The sequence below is a fragment of the Melozone crissalis genome, unplaced genomic scaffold (assembly GCF_028551555.1).
Source record: "Melozone crissalis strain CALT ecotype California unplaced genomic scaffold, PUWL_Pcris_2 ptg000026l_1, whole genome shotgun sequence".
Taxonomy (NCBI): Eukaryota; Metazoa; Chordata; class Aves; order Passeriformes; family Passerellidae; genus Melozone; species Melozone crissalis.
This window is the reverse complement of record NW_026535804.1, coordinates 8,851,039-8,866,848: the sequence shown is the minus strand read 5'-3', so window position 1 is coordinate 8,866,848 and position 15,810 is coordinate 8,851,039. Positions and strand designations below refer to the sequence as shown.

The window sequence follows — 15,810 nt, the reverse complement described above, 5'->3', positions numbered from 1 at the left end:
TTAATTCTTTCCTAACATAGAAGCATTTGTCCTGTACCATCAATATCCTTCAAGTTAAGTTTTCCTATATTTTGTGATAATGCTCTTTCTGTAAAATGGTCTACCAATCTCAGCTTCATATGACTTTTAACCTCTACACTGTTATTCTTAATAGAGAATATATTCTGGGCCACAAATCAGTTAATCTCAGTGACATAAAACCAGTACATCATCTTCCTCATCTTTGCAATATAATATAACACAATACCAATTTGGACAATGGCCAGGGACATGCTGGTCTTTAGAAAATAGAGCAGTGGAAGTAACCACACATGTGGAACAGCAACACCATTAGTGCACACAGGTGACATTGGTGTTGCATAATTTAGAGGTTTCTGTTACAGGGCACAAGCACTAAGAGATCCATTTAAGTGACCTTTAATTTGACAGCAAGTAGAATGATTTTCTTTTTTCCTCTGGAAGCATTTGGGTGAACTACACAAGGACCAGCTGCACCTGGAAGCACAGACTCATCCCAAACTGAGATGTGTGTGTTTTTCCTCACAGTTGTGTGTTTATGGCACTGAGAGCAGTGTGAGTGAGGGTCATTACTGCTCACACCCCCTGAAAGCACAGTAATCACCCCACCCCTCCTGCAAGCTGCTCCTGGCACTCCTTTTTCCTAGAAACAATTCAAGGAACACAGGGACTTCTAAGAAGTTACCAACCTACAGAAGTGGAAGTCAAATTACTGCCTTTGGGGAGGGCACTTTCTTGCCAATGTAAGAAAAAAAATGAATCAACAGCAAGAAGAGCTGGGCCCTGCTGCTACAGAGGATGAGCTGGGAGCCTTCAGCAGCAAAAGCATCCTTGGGAAACAGGCTGGAGGTGGGAAAAAGATTCTTGGAGACAAAAGTGAAAAGATGCTCTGACGTTAAGTTTGACTAATATAAATGAACACAGAGGCCTTGAGAAAGGGTGGCATCTTAAAAACCCACACTCAGGAATTATTTAAATAAACTGACATGAGAAAAGTGAAGAGAAAATTGCTATTATGAAAAGGGAGGTCTTCATTTTGAAAGAAGACATCCTTGAGATAAAGGTTTAATCTCTTATAATCCAGAATTGCCTTTACTCCTCCATTGTTTTTTCGGAACCCCAGTTGTTGAATATTAATTTCTCTGTAATAGCAGACTAAGTATGACCAGATTTCAACAGTGAAAGACCTAAAGGAATAATTAAGGAACAATGGCTTCTTACATTACAATGAAACAATTACACACACTACAACTGAATTAGTAAAATTGTCTGACACACCAGTGCTGTTTGCTGGAGCAGAGGGGCACAAAGGGAAATGATTGCATTGGGTTTTTCCATTCTCCAGTTACTGGAACTGGCACTGTGAGCACACAGTGGGTTCTCTCACCTGGCAGGTAAGGGGGACCCACCAGTGAAGAATTGATGGGCAATACCCACTTCAGTAACACGAGCTCTTGTCCCACTCAAATCTATGAAAAAAGTGTCCAAGGCCAGGCTGGCAGGGCTGGGAGCAAGCTGGGATAGTGGAGGGAGTTCCTCTCCATGGCAGGGGGGTGGAATGAGATGAGATTTAAGGTCCTTTCCAACCCAAACCAATCCAGGACTCTAAGACACAACAGATAGGGGATCTGCAGCTGCTAATATTTCATTTATATAAACACCTCATGGGACCCATTGTCCTGATCTGGTATGAAGCCACTACAGCCAATAAGGAACTAACAGCTGGAGGAGAGAAGCTGAATCCTTAAAAAAGCAATTTCAAGGTACAGGTTTATTCCTAAGCCAGGTTCTGTTTCTTCCTTGGATAAATTCAAGCGTGAGAAGGTTTTATCATAGTTTTATTCCAGCCACCACAAACACCTAAACTAAGATATTCTTTTAAACTATGTGAAAATTGTAGTTACAAACCAATCATGCTTGTTGATTAATTCTACAAAAATTGTATATTGAAATCATCCTTTACAAGAAGCTTGAATATCTTTACTATAAATAATAAAAATATATAATATATTAATATATATATTATTAAATGATATTAAATAATAAATTATTTAATATAATTATTTATTATTTTAATAATAATTATAAATATTATAATAAATTATTGATAAATAATTTATAATTATTTATTATAATTTAATATAATTATTTATTATTTAATTATATTAAATAATAAATAATATAAAATAAAAAACCTAATGAAATAAACCAAACACTTCTTTCAGGCAGGGTGAAATAGATTAGATACTGCTTCCAAAACAGCAGTCATTCAAAGCCCCTATTTTCCCCTCAGAGAAAACAACCACAGAGTAGCAAATCTCAGCCCTATGAACCAAGTCCAGGAGTTTGGGACACCACAAACAATTTCTTATCTTCACAACCTCTCCCATTTCCTATGTTCAGCTGAGTGCTCCAGCTGACAGAAAGTGCCCAGAAAAAGCTGTGGTACAGAAGGGATCATTCAGGCTGAAATCCCCAGGACTCTCAGGCAGCACAGGATCCAGCCCAGCTCCTCCAGGAAGACAGAAAACATCATTAAAGATTTCACATTCGTGCTCTTGGCAAGACTTCAGGTACGCAGAAATGCCTTTCTGTGTTCTGTGCCAATTCCAGCTTACATATGATTTCAAGGAAGCCCCAAAGATATAGTGCTACATCACGGCTTCAAAGCCAAAATAGATCAATTAATGGATTTTAATTGTCTCACACCAATATTAGAAAATAATTACTACTTCACTGCAAGTTTAGCAGCATTTCTAATTTTAAGAGTTTATTCATGCTGTTCATTACTGAGTCAAGCACTGTTTGATGAATTGGTACTAACAAAGCATGTTCATTAACCAGAATATTTGTACCCCTGTCTTAATTAATCTGTAATCTCTGCAATTAGCAATTAGTAGAAAAGAGAAATACCACAAAATATACCTCAATATACGATTGGTAACCTAAATCCTCATTTAAAATGTTGTTTTTTCAGGAAAGCAGTCATTTTTAAAAATGTTTAAATTACGCTGAAGTCAGAAGACCTTAAGCACAGCCTTAAATTGGGTTTTTTGTTTATTTTGGTTGTTTGTTACTTTTAATCAGGCATTAGGGTTCAATAATGTACCCATTAACTCCTTTCACTAACCAGCTCAAGCAGGAATGCACATCATAAGTTAAATGGCAACTTGTACTATAAGTAGCCTATTTTAAAAAAACTTATCACCATGAATCTCAGCGCCAATATTGTTTTTAAACAACAGAAATATATATATAATAATAAATATAATGCACTTGAACATGCACCAAGTATAAACAGAAGAAAAAGTCCATTAAAAGCCCACTTTTATCTCTTAAAATAGATCATACAATGCTATAATTATATATAATTTAGTATTTCTCTTTCACTTCACTACATGGAACCCTTTCAATGCCTACAACAAAATCAGTATTTATCCCTGGGAGGTTTGCAGGGCAAAATTGAATCTCACCACCACACGACAGTACCTGAGAAAAATAAAAGTGGGAGGACCTCGAGTGGTGGCAAATGGGCACTGCTGCCACTTAAAACATCTTAAAGCAGCCCTGTCCAAGGCTGCCTTCCCAGGAAAAGCAGGTTTGTACTGGGGATTGTACTCTGTACCAGCTTTAGCCTGGACTAATAACACTGAACAAGTGTTCTGGTCTAGAACAACACAGTCAGCCCATTAGAGAATGGGAATTCAAGTGCATTACTGGAACAATCTTCCAAGTAAATTATATCCAGGAGATAACCCAATTTATTTCCCACAGTGCACAGAAGGAAACAACACAATACTAATGGAAAAAGATTCCAAGCAAGCTCTTGTATATTCAAGGAATAAAGGTAATAATGAAGCTGTTCAACGAATCTTAGGAGCAAGATATAAAACTAATCTTAACAGAGGGGATTTTCAAACTTTATCTTGCATTTCTACATGACATGTGACATGAGAAACCCACAAAGAACAGGTGCAGCAGTGCAGGAGGGAAGGAAAGCAGCCAGCGCATTAGAAGGAAAAGCTGACAGGGTGTTCAGGAGGAAGAGGGAACAGGAAATTTCCTTGAGTTTGAATCCAGGCTATAAATGACATGGGACTTACATTTAATTGGGAATTTCCTTTAAGAGACACAAGGAAGCCAAACACTCTGATTTATTGGCTCATAATTATAGATAGATTTGGAGGCAGAAAAAAGACTTTCCTCAGAAAATCCTGACTACAACTTTTTTCCCTGGTAATTTTTTCACACTTAAGACTGGTTGACATATAAAGCAGTTAATGTTAGGACTGTAAATTAGCCAACTGTTGCCTAAGAGCAGCAAAATCTCTTCAAGAACCCTTAAGACTAGAAAGGTTCTACTACATAATTATCCCACTTCATTGATCCAGCTGGTCTCAGGATTCCTATCTCAATTCAATAGCAGAGAAATCGATTACTGCTCTAAAAAGCGAAGAATCAATTCTCCACTTTTAATCAAAAGCTCTTCAGTAGCACAAGAACCATCTTTGTGTTGAAATCAGTGTGAAAGCATAGTCTATATGAGCTCTAAGAGAAAAAGAAGTGCTCCTATCTCCCTTCCACAAAAAAATTTAAAAACTTTTACATGATTATAATTTTTAGAGATTTCAACATACTTGCTTGACTACTTGAAGCTGCTCTGCTAACTGCTTCTGTAAGTTCACAGATTCAGACAGTTCTTCCTATTAAAAAAAAAAGAATGATAAATAAGTTTGAAAGAGAAGGAGTTTTGATCCTAAAGCAATTAGCTTTTTCAAAACTACAGATAACAATACTTAACTTCTATCAACAACTTTTATAAAACCTGTGATAAAAGCATCTCTAAAAGATAACTTTTCTGTGATTTCATTGATGCTGTTTAAGTTTCTTGAGTATTTTAGAATTATTTACTGCACATTTCTGGGATGGGTGCAAAAGAGTGTAAGAAATAAAGCAATGTATTATAGATTGATGATTGTCAGTTTTCCACATCAGCAATTCAGGGACACCTGCTCAGTATTCCCTGTGTTCAATGTAAATGGGGTTCTTTCATTTCAGTACAAAGCTCTCAGAAGAAGAATCACTGTGCATAGAACAGAGAACTGACCTCTGGCCATTTCAACCCAATGTTTCTGTAATTTACAGCAAGAAATTTTTTGGACCAATGGGCAATTTTTAAAATTGTCTTTGTCCCAAGCTCAGTACTCTTGCTGAAGAACCAGAGTTATGTAAGCTTAACACAGAACTTCCTATCTTATGGTTTGTTAAAAAAGAAATTCAGGACCATGGGAATGTGGTAGCAACCTGGGGTATTAAGAAATAATATTTATTGCTTTAGGACATGGGAATTTTGTAATGTCTGGGAAAATATGCATTAATTGTGCACACAGATTAATTTATCCTCCAGTTCTGATTCCTTTCAGAAGTATTAGCACACACTCAGCCTCTGCAGTTACTAGCATCATTTTTAAATAAAATGGCCATGCAAATCAGTAATTTCTATACATTCACTTCTGTGAAATGTCTGCTTAGTCTCATTTCTCTATAGACCAGATTAAAAAATGTGTTAGTATTCAGTATAATGGCTAAAATACACTGTCTCCACAAATACATTGTAAGCAATCTTCAAACGTGATTAGGACTGTTTGCACTGCCATTTTATTTATCTCTGAAAAACTGCACGTGAAATTCAAATAACCAATAAATTCCTATACACACTCAAAAAACCTCCCCTAGTATCTTGAATAATTTAAAGCAAATAAAAAAAATAAATGTTACCTTTAATTTGCTAATTTCTTTTAAAGCTTCATTTCTTTCTTTCTTAAGTTTTTCCACATCATCCTCCAAGGAATCACAGGTTACAAACTGTGTGTACACAAATATATAAGGTTGAATGGATTGCTAACTATGTCTTCCATAATCTTTAACATCTTATATTAAAAGTTGTTGTTAATAAAAGGAGAAGAAAATATTAATTTTAGGATGGTTTACAGATCTGAAAATGCTAAAAATGTTTAATAAAATTTTAAACAACTTATCTTCCAAATGAACAATTACTTTTCCTTTTAAAATGGATTAATAAAGTGTTTTTTAAAGTATCAAGAATATGTCACTATTTCCATATTTTAAATAATAAGGCATTATATTTTAGTGTTCATATACTAAAAATGCTCTTTTTTAAAGTCACCTCTAAATTAAAATGATTTTCACTGTAGCAGTAGTTCAAATCACTGGGCCCAGTAATTGTTTCTCACTCACACAGGTTGTAGCAATCCAAATTCTATTAAGAAACCTCAGTAAATCAATGTTGTCCAGACTTACAACTACAAACCACAATTTAATTACATTAATTGCTTTTTTCAAATTAGGCTGCTTAAAAAAAGCTTCACAGAAACTAGGTTATCTTAAATAACCCCATGCTGCAAAGCTGTTTCAAACATCTGCCCAAGATTTGGAGTTATTTTACATACAATAAACTCTCCAATAATCTCCTCCCAACTGTTCAAACACTGACTAGGCACATATTTTACCTGTGAGTCCTGCAAGCTGGCAACTTCACCCATCCCAAAGGCTTCAGATTTGTGGCCATCATCCGTTTCATTTGATTGTACAGACAACAGATTCCTTGAAACTTCAATGAAATCTAGGAAAAAACCAGTTCAGATTTGGTTGTTGTAGCCTGGAAGTTCAGTTTAGTAACAAATCATTGATGCAACACAACTGCCAACATCACCATGAACAGCCACTCTGATAAATGCAGTTTTCTAAAGGAAAAAAAGAAAATCAGAGAGGTATCTTCAAAGAGAAAGTTCTAGTAAAGCTGATGAGAATAAAAATGCCCAAACACATTGGAATTAAGTATCCTCAAATCAAATTGTGATGGAGAAAAGAAAACAAAGGTGGTGTGAAGTTCACCTTCAAGGTACCTGAGAGGTTCTGCATTTGGCAGGTGTCTCTGGAAAATGAAATAAGTCTGCACACCAGGTGTACACACCTGCCCTTCCAATCCATTGACTTTACCAGAGGAGACAAGAAAAAGGAAAAATTTCCTGCTAGCTCAGAGCTCATGGTTTCCTTTTCAGACCCTTTATACCCCTGATAGAGGCTTGGTAAAATTGATGTTGACCAAGTTTTAAATATAAAGAGTCTTTAATGCACAATAAACATGACTTGGATTACCCAGATATTTTGGATTTAAAAATTCTGCTACACTATGACAGAAATGTGGAAATATAAAGGTCAGTTTACACCACATAAAATCTGATAGAACACTCAGTATTTTTCTTGTTGAAGATCTTTTTGGATGTTTAAGTACAAAATACTATTTTTCACACACTAGTGTTTTTCACAGACTTTAGGGAAAGGGAAATTTCCATCAGTTTTAGCATCAGAACCATCGTGTCTCACAGTTTCTGAAAAATATTTTTAAATTGTGCGTGTCATCAACCAAAATTGTTACAACTACAAGAAGCAACTCATTCTCATCAGAATTAGGTTTAGCTGGAAGAATTGTGATGGTCTCCCTGCAAACCTGTTTCTATATGCAATAGTTAAAATATTCTTGCTTCCCACATACTGAAATTAAGTGATCCATCTGTTTACTTGCCTCAAGAAGCTTCTTTAACCATCAAAACTCTCCCAAATAATTTCTGGAAATATTACAGTTCCCTATTGTCAGAACAAAAAATTCAAGATTTTCTGAGCACAAAATAAAACTTTCCCAAGGCTGCTCTTAATAAAATAAATTTGTGATTTGCATTCCCGTTATTTAGCTTCAAGTAGAACTTCAAGCTTATTTTTATACAGCAAAATAAGGTTCTTGCCTCAAATTATTATTTTATTTGCAGCAGCAGCCCAATACTGACAAGAAATATATTAATGGTTATTATCTATAATTTTTGTATTCCTACTTTTCATTATTTTCTATGGTAATTAACAAATTAATACCTCCAAAAGACACTGTTCCCTTAGAATCTTTATGAAGTTGCTGCCTTAGGGCTTGCTGCTGTTCATCTGTGAGTTGAATCCCAAGATAATTCAGTGCCTGGAAGGAAAAACTTATTTTGGAGTGAAAAAAGACAGGACTAAGGATAATGACTGCAGGGACATGGGGGAGTAATTAAAGACCTACACTTCAAAGAGCCTTTGTATCCTGGTACACTCTCACTGACAACACTTTTATTCCAGAGCCACTCAGTGACTTTTCCTTCTAATTGAGAGATGTTCAGATATTATTTAACCTTGAATGCAGATGAGTGTAATAAGCAAACCCCTTTGTCCTTAATAACTGCTTTAAAAATCCTGAGGGAAGTTCTGATTCCCAGAAGAGTTAATCAGTAATTAGATTAACAAAAACAGTAATTTGCCCAATACATAAACTGAAATATTGGCCTGCGACATGAAAGATCCACCGAATAGATAATTCTGTGTGTCATTTATACTTTAAAGTTTGTCAGCCTAGAAATACTGTCCAGATGTCTTACCTGCATCATGAAGGGGGAAGAAGGAGAAATCAAGATTTTTAAGTATTTACCCTCTCCAGCTTTTCTGTTTTGAGATGAATACTCAGGTTCTTTCCTTGGGGCTCATAATCATCATTCTGGCTGGGGGCAATAACTAAGAGATTAAAAAAAATAAAGTAATATTAATGCAGTGGTAACTATTGCTTTGAAAAAAATTGCTCTGAAGCTCTGCTCATCAAGTGGATGCCAGCTAAATACCCACCTGCCAAAAATACATGTTAATCCTTAGACTGGCTTCTTTTTTTAAAGGACATAATTGTAATCAAAAAAAATTATGGGTATCAATCACTTCCACTATTTTTTTTTTTTTTGTTTTTTGCATAGAAAAGTGACAAGTAGGAAATGAACAGAAAACAACCAGGAACAGCTTTCAGTGATCCATCAAGCATATGGCTTCTCCTTGTGGTATTTTCTCTCAGAGATACACAGATACTCAGGAAACAGAAAGGGAAACACACTTGTGAATTCCAAGAGAGACCTCCAAGACACACCCTCAGTGTAAGTGACAGCTGGCACATGGAGTGATCTAGAAAACACTGGGGAAGAGAGGGAATGACCTGCTCCCACACATGGCAGGGAGCTCAGGCTGAAGCCCACAGCCTCCTCAGTAATTTTTCCTGGAAAGGAACTCTTTTCTAAGAACTCCTGTCCATCAGGCCATCACCCATCAGCCCCTTTCTACCCTTATAGTCAGAAACACAAGTTTAAATGGGTTTTTTGGACTATCACTTTGGATTTTAGATGTATGTAAATAAAAAAAATAATTGTTTGCATTCCTTATTTATAAATATAATGTGGGTCTTAATTCATCATTTCATTAGTGAATTAAAAAGGTACTGAAATCAGACCAGTGTTTGACAAGTAAAGGATCTTGCAGTTTGAGATTCTCTCCAAAGGAACAGAAGGAATCACAGAGAATTCTTTTTTTTTTTTTTAATTTTTTTAGTTTCACAGCATATCTGTTTCCAAGCTCAAAGTAATTTACATTCTCTTTACATGCCAAAAGCATAAACCAAAATATCTTGAAAATCTCTGACATTAACACCTCTCACATCCTATATTAAAAGTCTGAAGGCAGTGAGCTAGAACCTTGGTGGAATTGGCTCAATTTCCCTTCAGCTCAGAATGAAAAAGCCTCATGTGTGAGTTTGGGCAAAAACTTCTCAAAACTATGCTGATTTTTTTATAAAGTGTTAAAAACAAGAGTGTCTCATCTTAGAGATGCTTTAATTTTTCAAGGTTATCTTTGAAAGTTTATCCTTGAAAAAGGGCAGCATGAAAGAAGTGACAGGCTTTTCTAAAGATGTGCTGTTAAATAAGAAGAAAATGAAACATGACTAGAGCTGCAAGTGTTTGTGCTTTCTGCTCTACTCCCTCCCTACATTCTTCAGATGTGTTCAGAGACTGTGCCCCTCCTGGTATCTTTAAAAAAATAAGCTCCTGTGTACTGAATTATATTAACCAAGAGTCTTATATACTGAATATATTAAAAAAAAAGACTTTTGTCTTGTTCCTTTGATTCAGTGTTTGTCATAGCCAATATGTAAAAACTGTGTGATCATCAATCTCCAGGTGTATTCAATACTAAAACTTTGCCAGTTTCAACAGCCTACATTTGCTCAGCTCACCCTTCAAGGCAGGGAACCAACTGGTCAGATTTGCAACATGGGAACTGTTTCATTTTAAATTTGAATATCTAATATGGGGTATAATAAATGCAGGTACAATTTAAATAATATCAGTGGAGAGATATCTGGAATGAATCAGATCCTGTGCATTTGTCCTTCCTCTCCTCAATATGTTAGACATGAGATTGAGAAGTTCAGCTTAAGCTTAATTGCTGCTGCCTGAAGAAAAAGAATATTCAGGTCTGCATAGAGAAATACAGAACAGAGTCAGTTCTATCAGCGTGCCAATGGGGACTCCCATTATTGTGTCACACTGTTTCTAAATACAACATTCTTGTTTCCCACAGGAATTACAATTGTTCAGCTCAGATTTGGTTCTGACCATGTTTCACAAACCCTGATTTTCCTTAAATGTTGTTTTCAAAATATTTCAAGATGTGATCAAAGTAACTCTTGTCCTTGTTACAATGTCATGACTCTAAAACAGAAATATACATGATATATTGTATTTGTTACTAATGGAAAAGCTGTTAAGAGGGCTGCATGTTAATTCTATCCTTTCAATATGCTGCCCTGATTTAAGCAAAAAAACCATGCAAGCAGCACACATGCCCAGAATTTCATCAAATCAAGAAAGCACAGTTTCTATGGCAACCTAATCTTGATCTATATGTGAGTCTTCATTATCAGGTTTCTACTGAGTCTATTATCATGACTGCTGTATAGCAAATGTTGTGATCACTCATTTTTGTTTGGTTTCAGCTGTTTGTTAGAGACAATGTAAGTTATATTTGACAGAAGCTACTAAAAATCCATTGATCTCAGTGCTTTATTTAGGAGTATAAAAACAGTGCAATATTCCCTTTTTTTTAAAGACTACTGAGTCTCACTATGCACTGTGCTCTGTTTGAGTGTTATTGAATGAGCAAGGAAAAGGGTGGCAGGGAATGAAATCAGCCCTTACCCGTGGCAGACACATCAGCAGGATTGCTGTCTAGAGCAGTAATTGGAGATTGCTCTCCCATCTTGACTCCAGTTTCCATCTAGGAGAGGAAATGAAAAGTCATGAAATACCATTCCTAAAGCAGAACACAAGCCAAAGGAGAAACACAGGTTCATGAAAAAAGGGACAGGAAGGAAGACTGGGGGAAGAAAAAAGGGCTGGGGAGAGCAAAACAACCCCAGGAGAAAAAGAAAGGCAGGGAGGGGGTGACGCTGGTATGGAACAGCAGTGGAAAAAATCAGATTGGGGCCTCATCAAAATCTTGGGTTTTGAAAACCTTCACAGATTAAGACAGCACAGTCTCTCTATAGGAAAGAAAAATGGGCAAGAATTTATATCCCTAATAGGAAAGAAAAATGGGCAAGAATTTTAAGTACAAATATAAGATTTGAAATTCACCTGTTTTGATTTCATAGTTGAGAATATTTTATTCTTCCTTCTTCTAAGGCAATACTTTATTTATCTTTAAAAATACGATAAACTGAAAACCTGCTATCAAATATTGAAATATTAGTTTTAAAATCTTTGTTCTCATGGTCAACATTACTTCTTCACACTAATGGTGAGTTGTATGAATTAAAACAATTGCTGCTTAGCCAAAAGAATGGGGGAAAACCCCATACTTTTAGGACTTTTTTTAAGCAAAAATCTCATCATCACAGAACAAGTGTGAGATTGTACTGTACTCACACATATGTAGTAAGCAGGGAGTGTTTTGTCTCTGAAATACATAACCATTTGTATCTAATTCCAAAACCTCAGAGAAACAGTGAAGGAGAACTTAATATCTAAGAACACAGTTAATGCTTATTTAATTTGTTTTCTTACCCCAAGTCAACTAATTCCTCTCATCAGTGTGGTTTACTCTCCTGTTATACAACATGGTTTTTCCAAAAGTGTTGATAGTCCAAAGACAATATTGTGCAGGAAAACAGACAGTCATTTTCTTAATAAAATAGAAACTCAATTACAATTAGGAGAAAAGCAACCATTTGCTCAGTTTGTTGTAAGAGGATTAAGAAGTACACTCACAGCATCTGGAGGGAATGGTGAAAGCAGCCTCCCAGTAGGAGAGGGAAGAGGACCAAGGGTTGCAGCCTGTTGCTCTCCATGTGCTACAGAAGATGTTAAGAGGCTGAAAGGATGCTGCAGATTCTGTGGAAAACTGTGTGTGTTTTTCTGCCTAATAAAAGCTATCTCCCAAAAATTTTCAAACCTAGAATTAAAATTTAAAAAGTTTCAACATATTGTATACTTATATTATTCATAAGATTATATTTCTGCAAAAATTACACATTTCCAAACACCGTGTGTGGGTTTATTTAATTATTTTTCTAAAAGGATGTTTTGCTACCCATCATTACAAAGACAAATACTGTGATTTTTTTAAAAACATTAAAGGATAATAATTTTGCAGGTCTAAAATGTGCACTCGAATCTTTTCTATGAAATAATATTACAACTGAGTATTTTAAAAAATTAGTATTCCTCATTTCTTCTAAGCACACAAAACCTCATTTCACATTAATCTGACCATAAATATGATCTATTGAACCATTTTGGATGCTTGGCTGTTTGACAGTAACAGATACCTCATCTTTGTTCTGTTGATTATACTTTTTGCCTCTTCATAGGAGACTCCAATCATGGACTCTTTGTTGATGGACACAAGCTGATCCCCAGGTTTCAATCGTCCATCCTAAAATAACAAATATAAAACCAAAGCCACAAACTTGACATTAATTGCTAACACTACAGAAAGAACTGTATAGTCACAGCACTTGGACAAATTCCCCTGGTTCTATTAGGACAAAAAATATCAGGAACAGCTCTGCATTCTGCCTGTGCTTGACAATCCTCCAGAAATAAACAGATTAAGCAATCATCCCTTACCATTAAAGCAATCATTATAAAAACTCATCAGAGAAAACAGATCTCAGAAATTGTATAAAGAAGAACTTTGGACCCAGCTAAACATTTCTGTAAAAAACCAAAAAACATGGAAACAAACAACAGATTTTTCCAGCACTGACCCATCTGACTTTAGGAAGATTCTTTACTAATTAATTCAGCTCTGAGCTGGATTAATTTGTATTTCAAAAGCAAATGTTCATGGCAATACATGGAACTGTTCAGACACTCACCAGCCATGTTAATGAGAAAACCAGATTGGTCTATTAGTACTCACCAGTCAAAACCATGACAGAAATAATATTGTCAGCATTGTGCTTCTGTTGAATTAATTACAAACTCTCTACCAGCACAAGAACTTTTCACATTTCTGTCCCAGAGCCTTTTTTTTTACAGAGAGCCCTCAACAATTCAACTGGAAATTCATGTAATTCACCTATTGTCACAGAGTTCTGACATTTGTCTAATGCAATACACATCATGTAACACAGAACATGTCTCTGCTCTTCAGCTTCTAAGAAATCAGACACAAAATCACTCTGTGAAAAAAATGTGTGCAGAAGATGATACACAGGAAATAAATAAAATACCATCTCAAAACCAGTATAATTTTACCTGCTTAACACCCACATACCATAATTTTTGCTGTGTTGTTTCACACCTATGCCAATACTTTCCTACCTTTTTTTTTGTCACTTAGTGTTTTGGTTTTGGTTAAAGAATAAAGCTGTAGATCTTTCATTTTACTCTCATCTAGCATGTTCTAAGATATCCAACGGTGCCCTCACGTGGCAGACGTTTAAAATATGCTTCCTGTTTCACCTTCCCAAACAGGATAACCAGTACTGGGAAATTACCTCTATTATTGCTAATATTAGAGCCTAATGGAAATTGATGTCTTAGCCTCAGTCTATTGATTATGTGTGATAGGCTTTAAATTATATGTTCACAGTGAGAAAAAAAATATTTTAGAAAACACAACAAAATAGGAGAAAATAAAAGATAAATGATTACCATTTACCTACTGAAAGAGGTCTTTGAGAAATATTGCATTTGTATCTTCCAGCTTGCATTTTAGGAATACACTTAGTCTACAGAAATTCAGTAACAAATAGTTATAAACTGCTTGGGGACAAACCCCACTGCTCATGAACTGAGCTCACCCTCTCTTGCTGGGCCAGAGGCAAAGGCTGGTTATCTACACTTCCAAATAATCATAATTACTCAGGATGCCAGAGGAGACACTTGGATAAACAGTTCTGAGTACCTGAACCAGGATATTACATTATTTATTTGCTTTTTACACTGACAAATCCCCCTGGATTTACATACTGCATTTGTCACAAATTAAAACAATAACCAACACCAATTCATACATTTTATTAGTCTGCACTTTCAGAATATTTTTTTCTAATTTGCCTACACAATGATTTCCAACTGCAAGGATCCATCTAAATTAAGTCTCAGGGAAAGATGGTTTTTTGAATGTCCAAGAAAATAAAGAGGTGCAATCTGTAGCTCTGTCCCATCCTTCCTGCATTACTTTGCATCATGCAATTTCTTACAGAAGTTGGTTTTGTACCTTCTCATACATAAACTGAGGAATAAGATCCTCATTTACCTCAAATGAACTTAGGAATAAATTTTAATTACCATGCAAATCTGTCACATTGCAGTGAGATAATTCTGTTAAAAGAGAGGGCAAGGAGGAACGCAAACACATTTTGTATTTAAAGTATAACTGCAGATGTAGCATACCAAAGCAATGAAGGCAAAAAATACAGGTGTCTGAAGGGGAAGGAAGGGAAAAAAGGTCTTTACCTTATGGCAATCACCACCAGGGATAATTTCTTGAATATATACCAAAGGCCCTTCATTTCTGTTAATTCCTCCCACAATATTCAAACCTAGGTTTGTTCCTTTGCAAACAGAGATAATCTGAAATGCACTGTCACTAGAGACACAAAGAGAAAGAAAAACAGAATTACTTCAGAGAACTAGATAATAAAGACTGAAGCAGTAGCTTATTTTATCTTACAGGTTTTGCAAATATGTATTACAGTAACAAACAGAAATATTATACATTTAATCTCAGCGATCAAATATTACACTATTTACAACAAAATCAGCAATCTCAGGCACTTCTGACAATTACAAAAAGAATTTATACTTTATTTTACAAGGCTAAAAACTCCTGTCTACTATATAGAGTAGAAATATATCCTATACCCCAAGGCTTATGGGAGTATCTGGGTACATATAAATCAAGAGCATTAATTCGTTAGGAGACACAAAAAAATTAAGCTGATTAATCTTCTTCTGCCACACGAACAATAAATAAATAGAAAAGAAACTTATTAGTCTGCAATGTCTATGGTATTATGAGCTACAGGACTAGAAGTTAAAAAACAAAACCAAACTTTAACCCTTAGTGCTCAACCCAAATTTTCCTGACCAGCCAAATAACAGCATTTCCTCAGCATTTCAGTCAGTTTTGGAGATTACTTTGGAAGCTTTGGGGATGGTGATGGGACAGAATTATTTCTGCTGCTGCTGGTGATGTTATCCTTCAACTGCAACTGAGGACTCTGTGACCTTGAGGATGACCCAGAAGAAAGGCTGTCTCTAGATTTTGCTTCAATAAAAGAAATAAAAATAAAAATAAATAAATGAATAAAAACCACATTTGGGAAAAAGCACAAAATTTCAACTCATGTAAGGAAGTTCA

The 15,810-nt window shown here is 35.5% G+C and overlaps 1 protein-coding gene across 1 annotated transcript in view; it reads right to left on the bottom strand.

Moving 5' to 3' along the window:
- STXBP4 (syntaxin binding protein 4) overlaps positions 1 to 15,810 on the bottom strand; it is a 63,577-nt gene that overhangs the window by 35,589 nt on the left and 12,178 nt on the right. Inside the window, exons 7-16 of the mRNA XM_054278851.1 lie at positions 15,588 to 15,717; positions 14,904 to 15,036; positions 12,764 to 12,870; positions 12,204 to 12,387; positions 11,133 to 11,211; positions 8,552 to 8,634; positions 7,966 to 8,062; positions 6,549 to 6,661; positions 5,797 to 5,883; positions 4,656 to 4,721 (exon numbers count right to left, since the gene is read on the bottom strand). Of these exons, the coding sequence (XP_054134826.1) occupies positions 4,656 to 4,721; positions 5,797 to 5,883; positions 6,549 to 6,661; positions 7,966 to 8,062; positions 8,552 to 8,634; positions 11,133 to 11,211; positions 12,204 to 12,387; positions 12,764 to 12,870; positions 14,904 to 15,036; positions 15,588 to 15,717 (1,079 nt within the window). The remainder of the gene's footprint in view (positions 1 to 4,655; positions 4,722 to 5,796; positions 5,884 to 6,548; positions 6,662 to 7,965; positions 8,063 to 8,551; positions 8,635 to 11,132; positions 11,212 to 12,203; positions 12,388 to 12,763; positions 12,871 to 14,903; positions 15,037 to 15,587; positions 15,718 to 15,810) is intronic.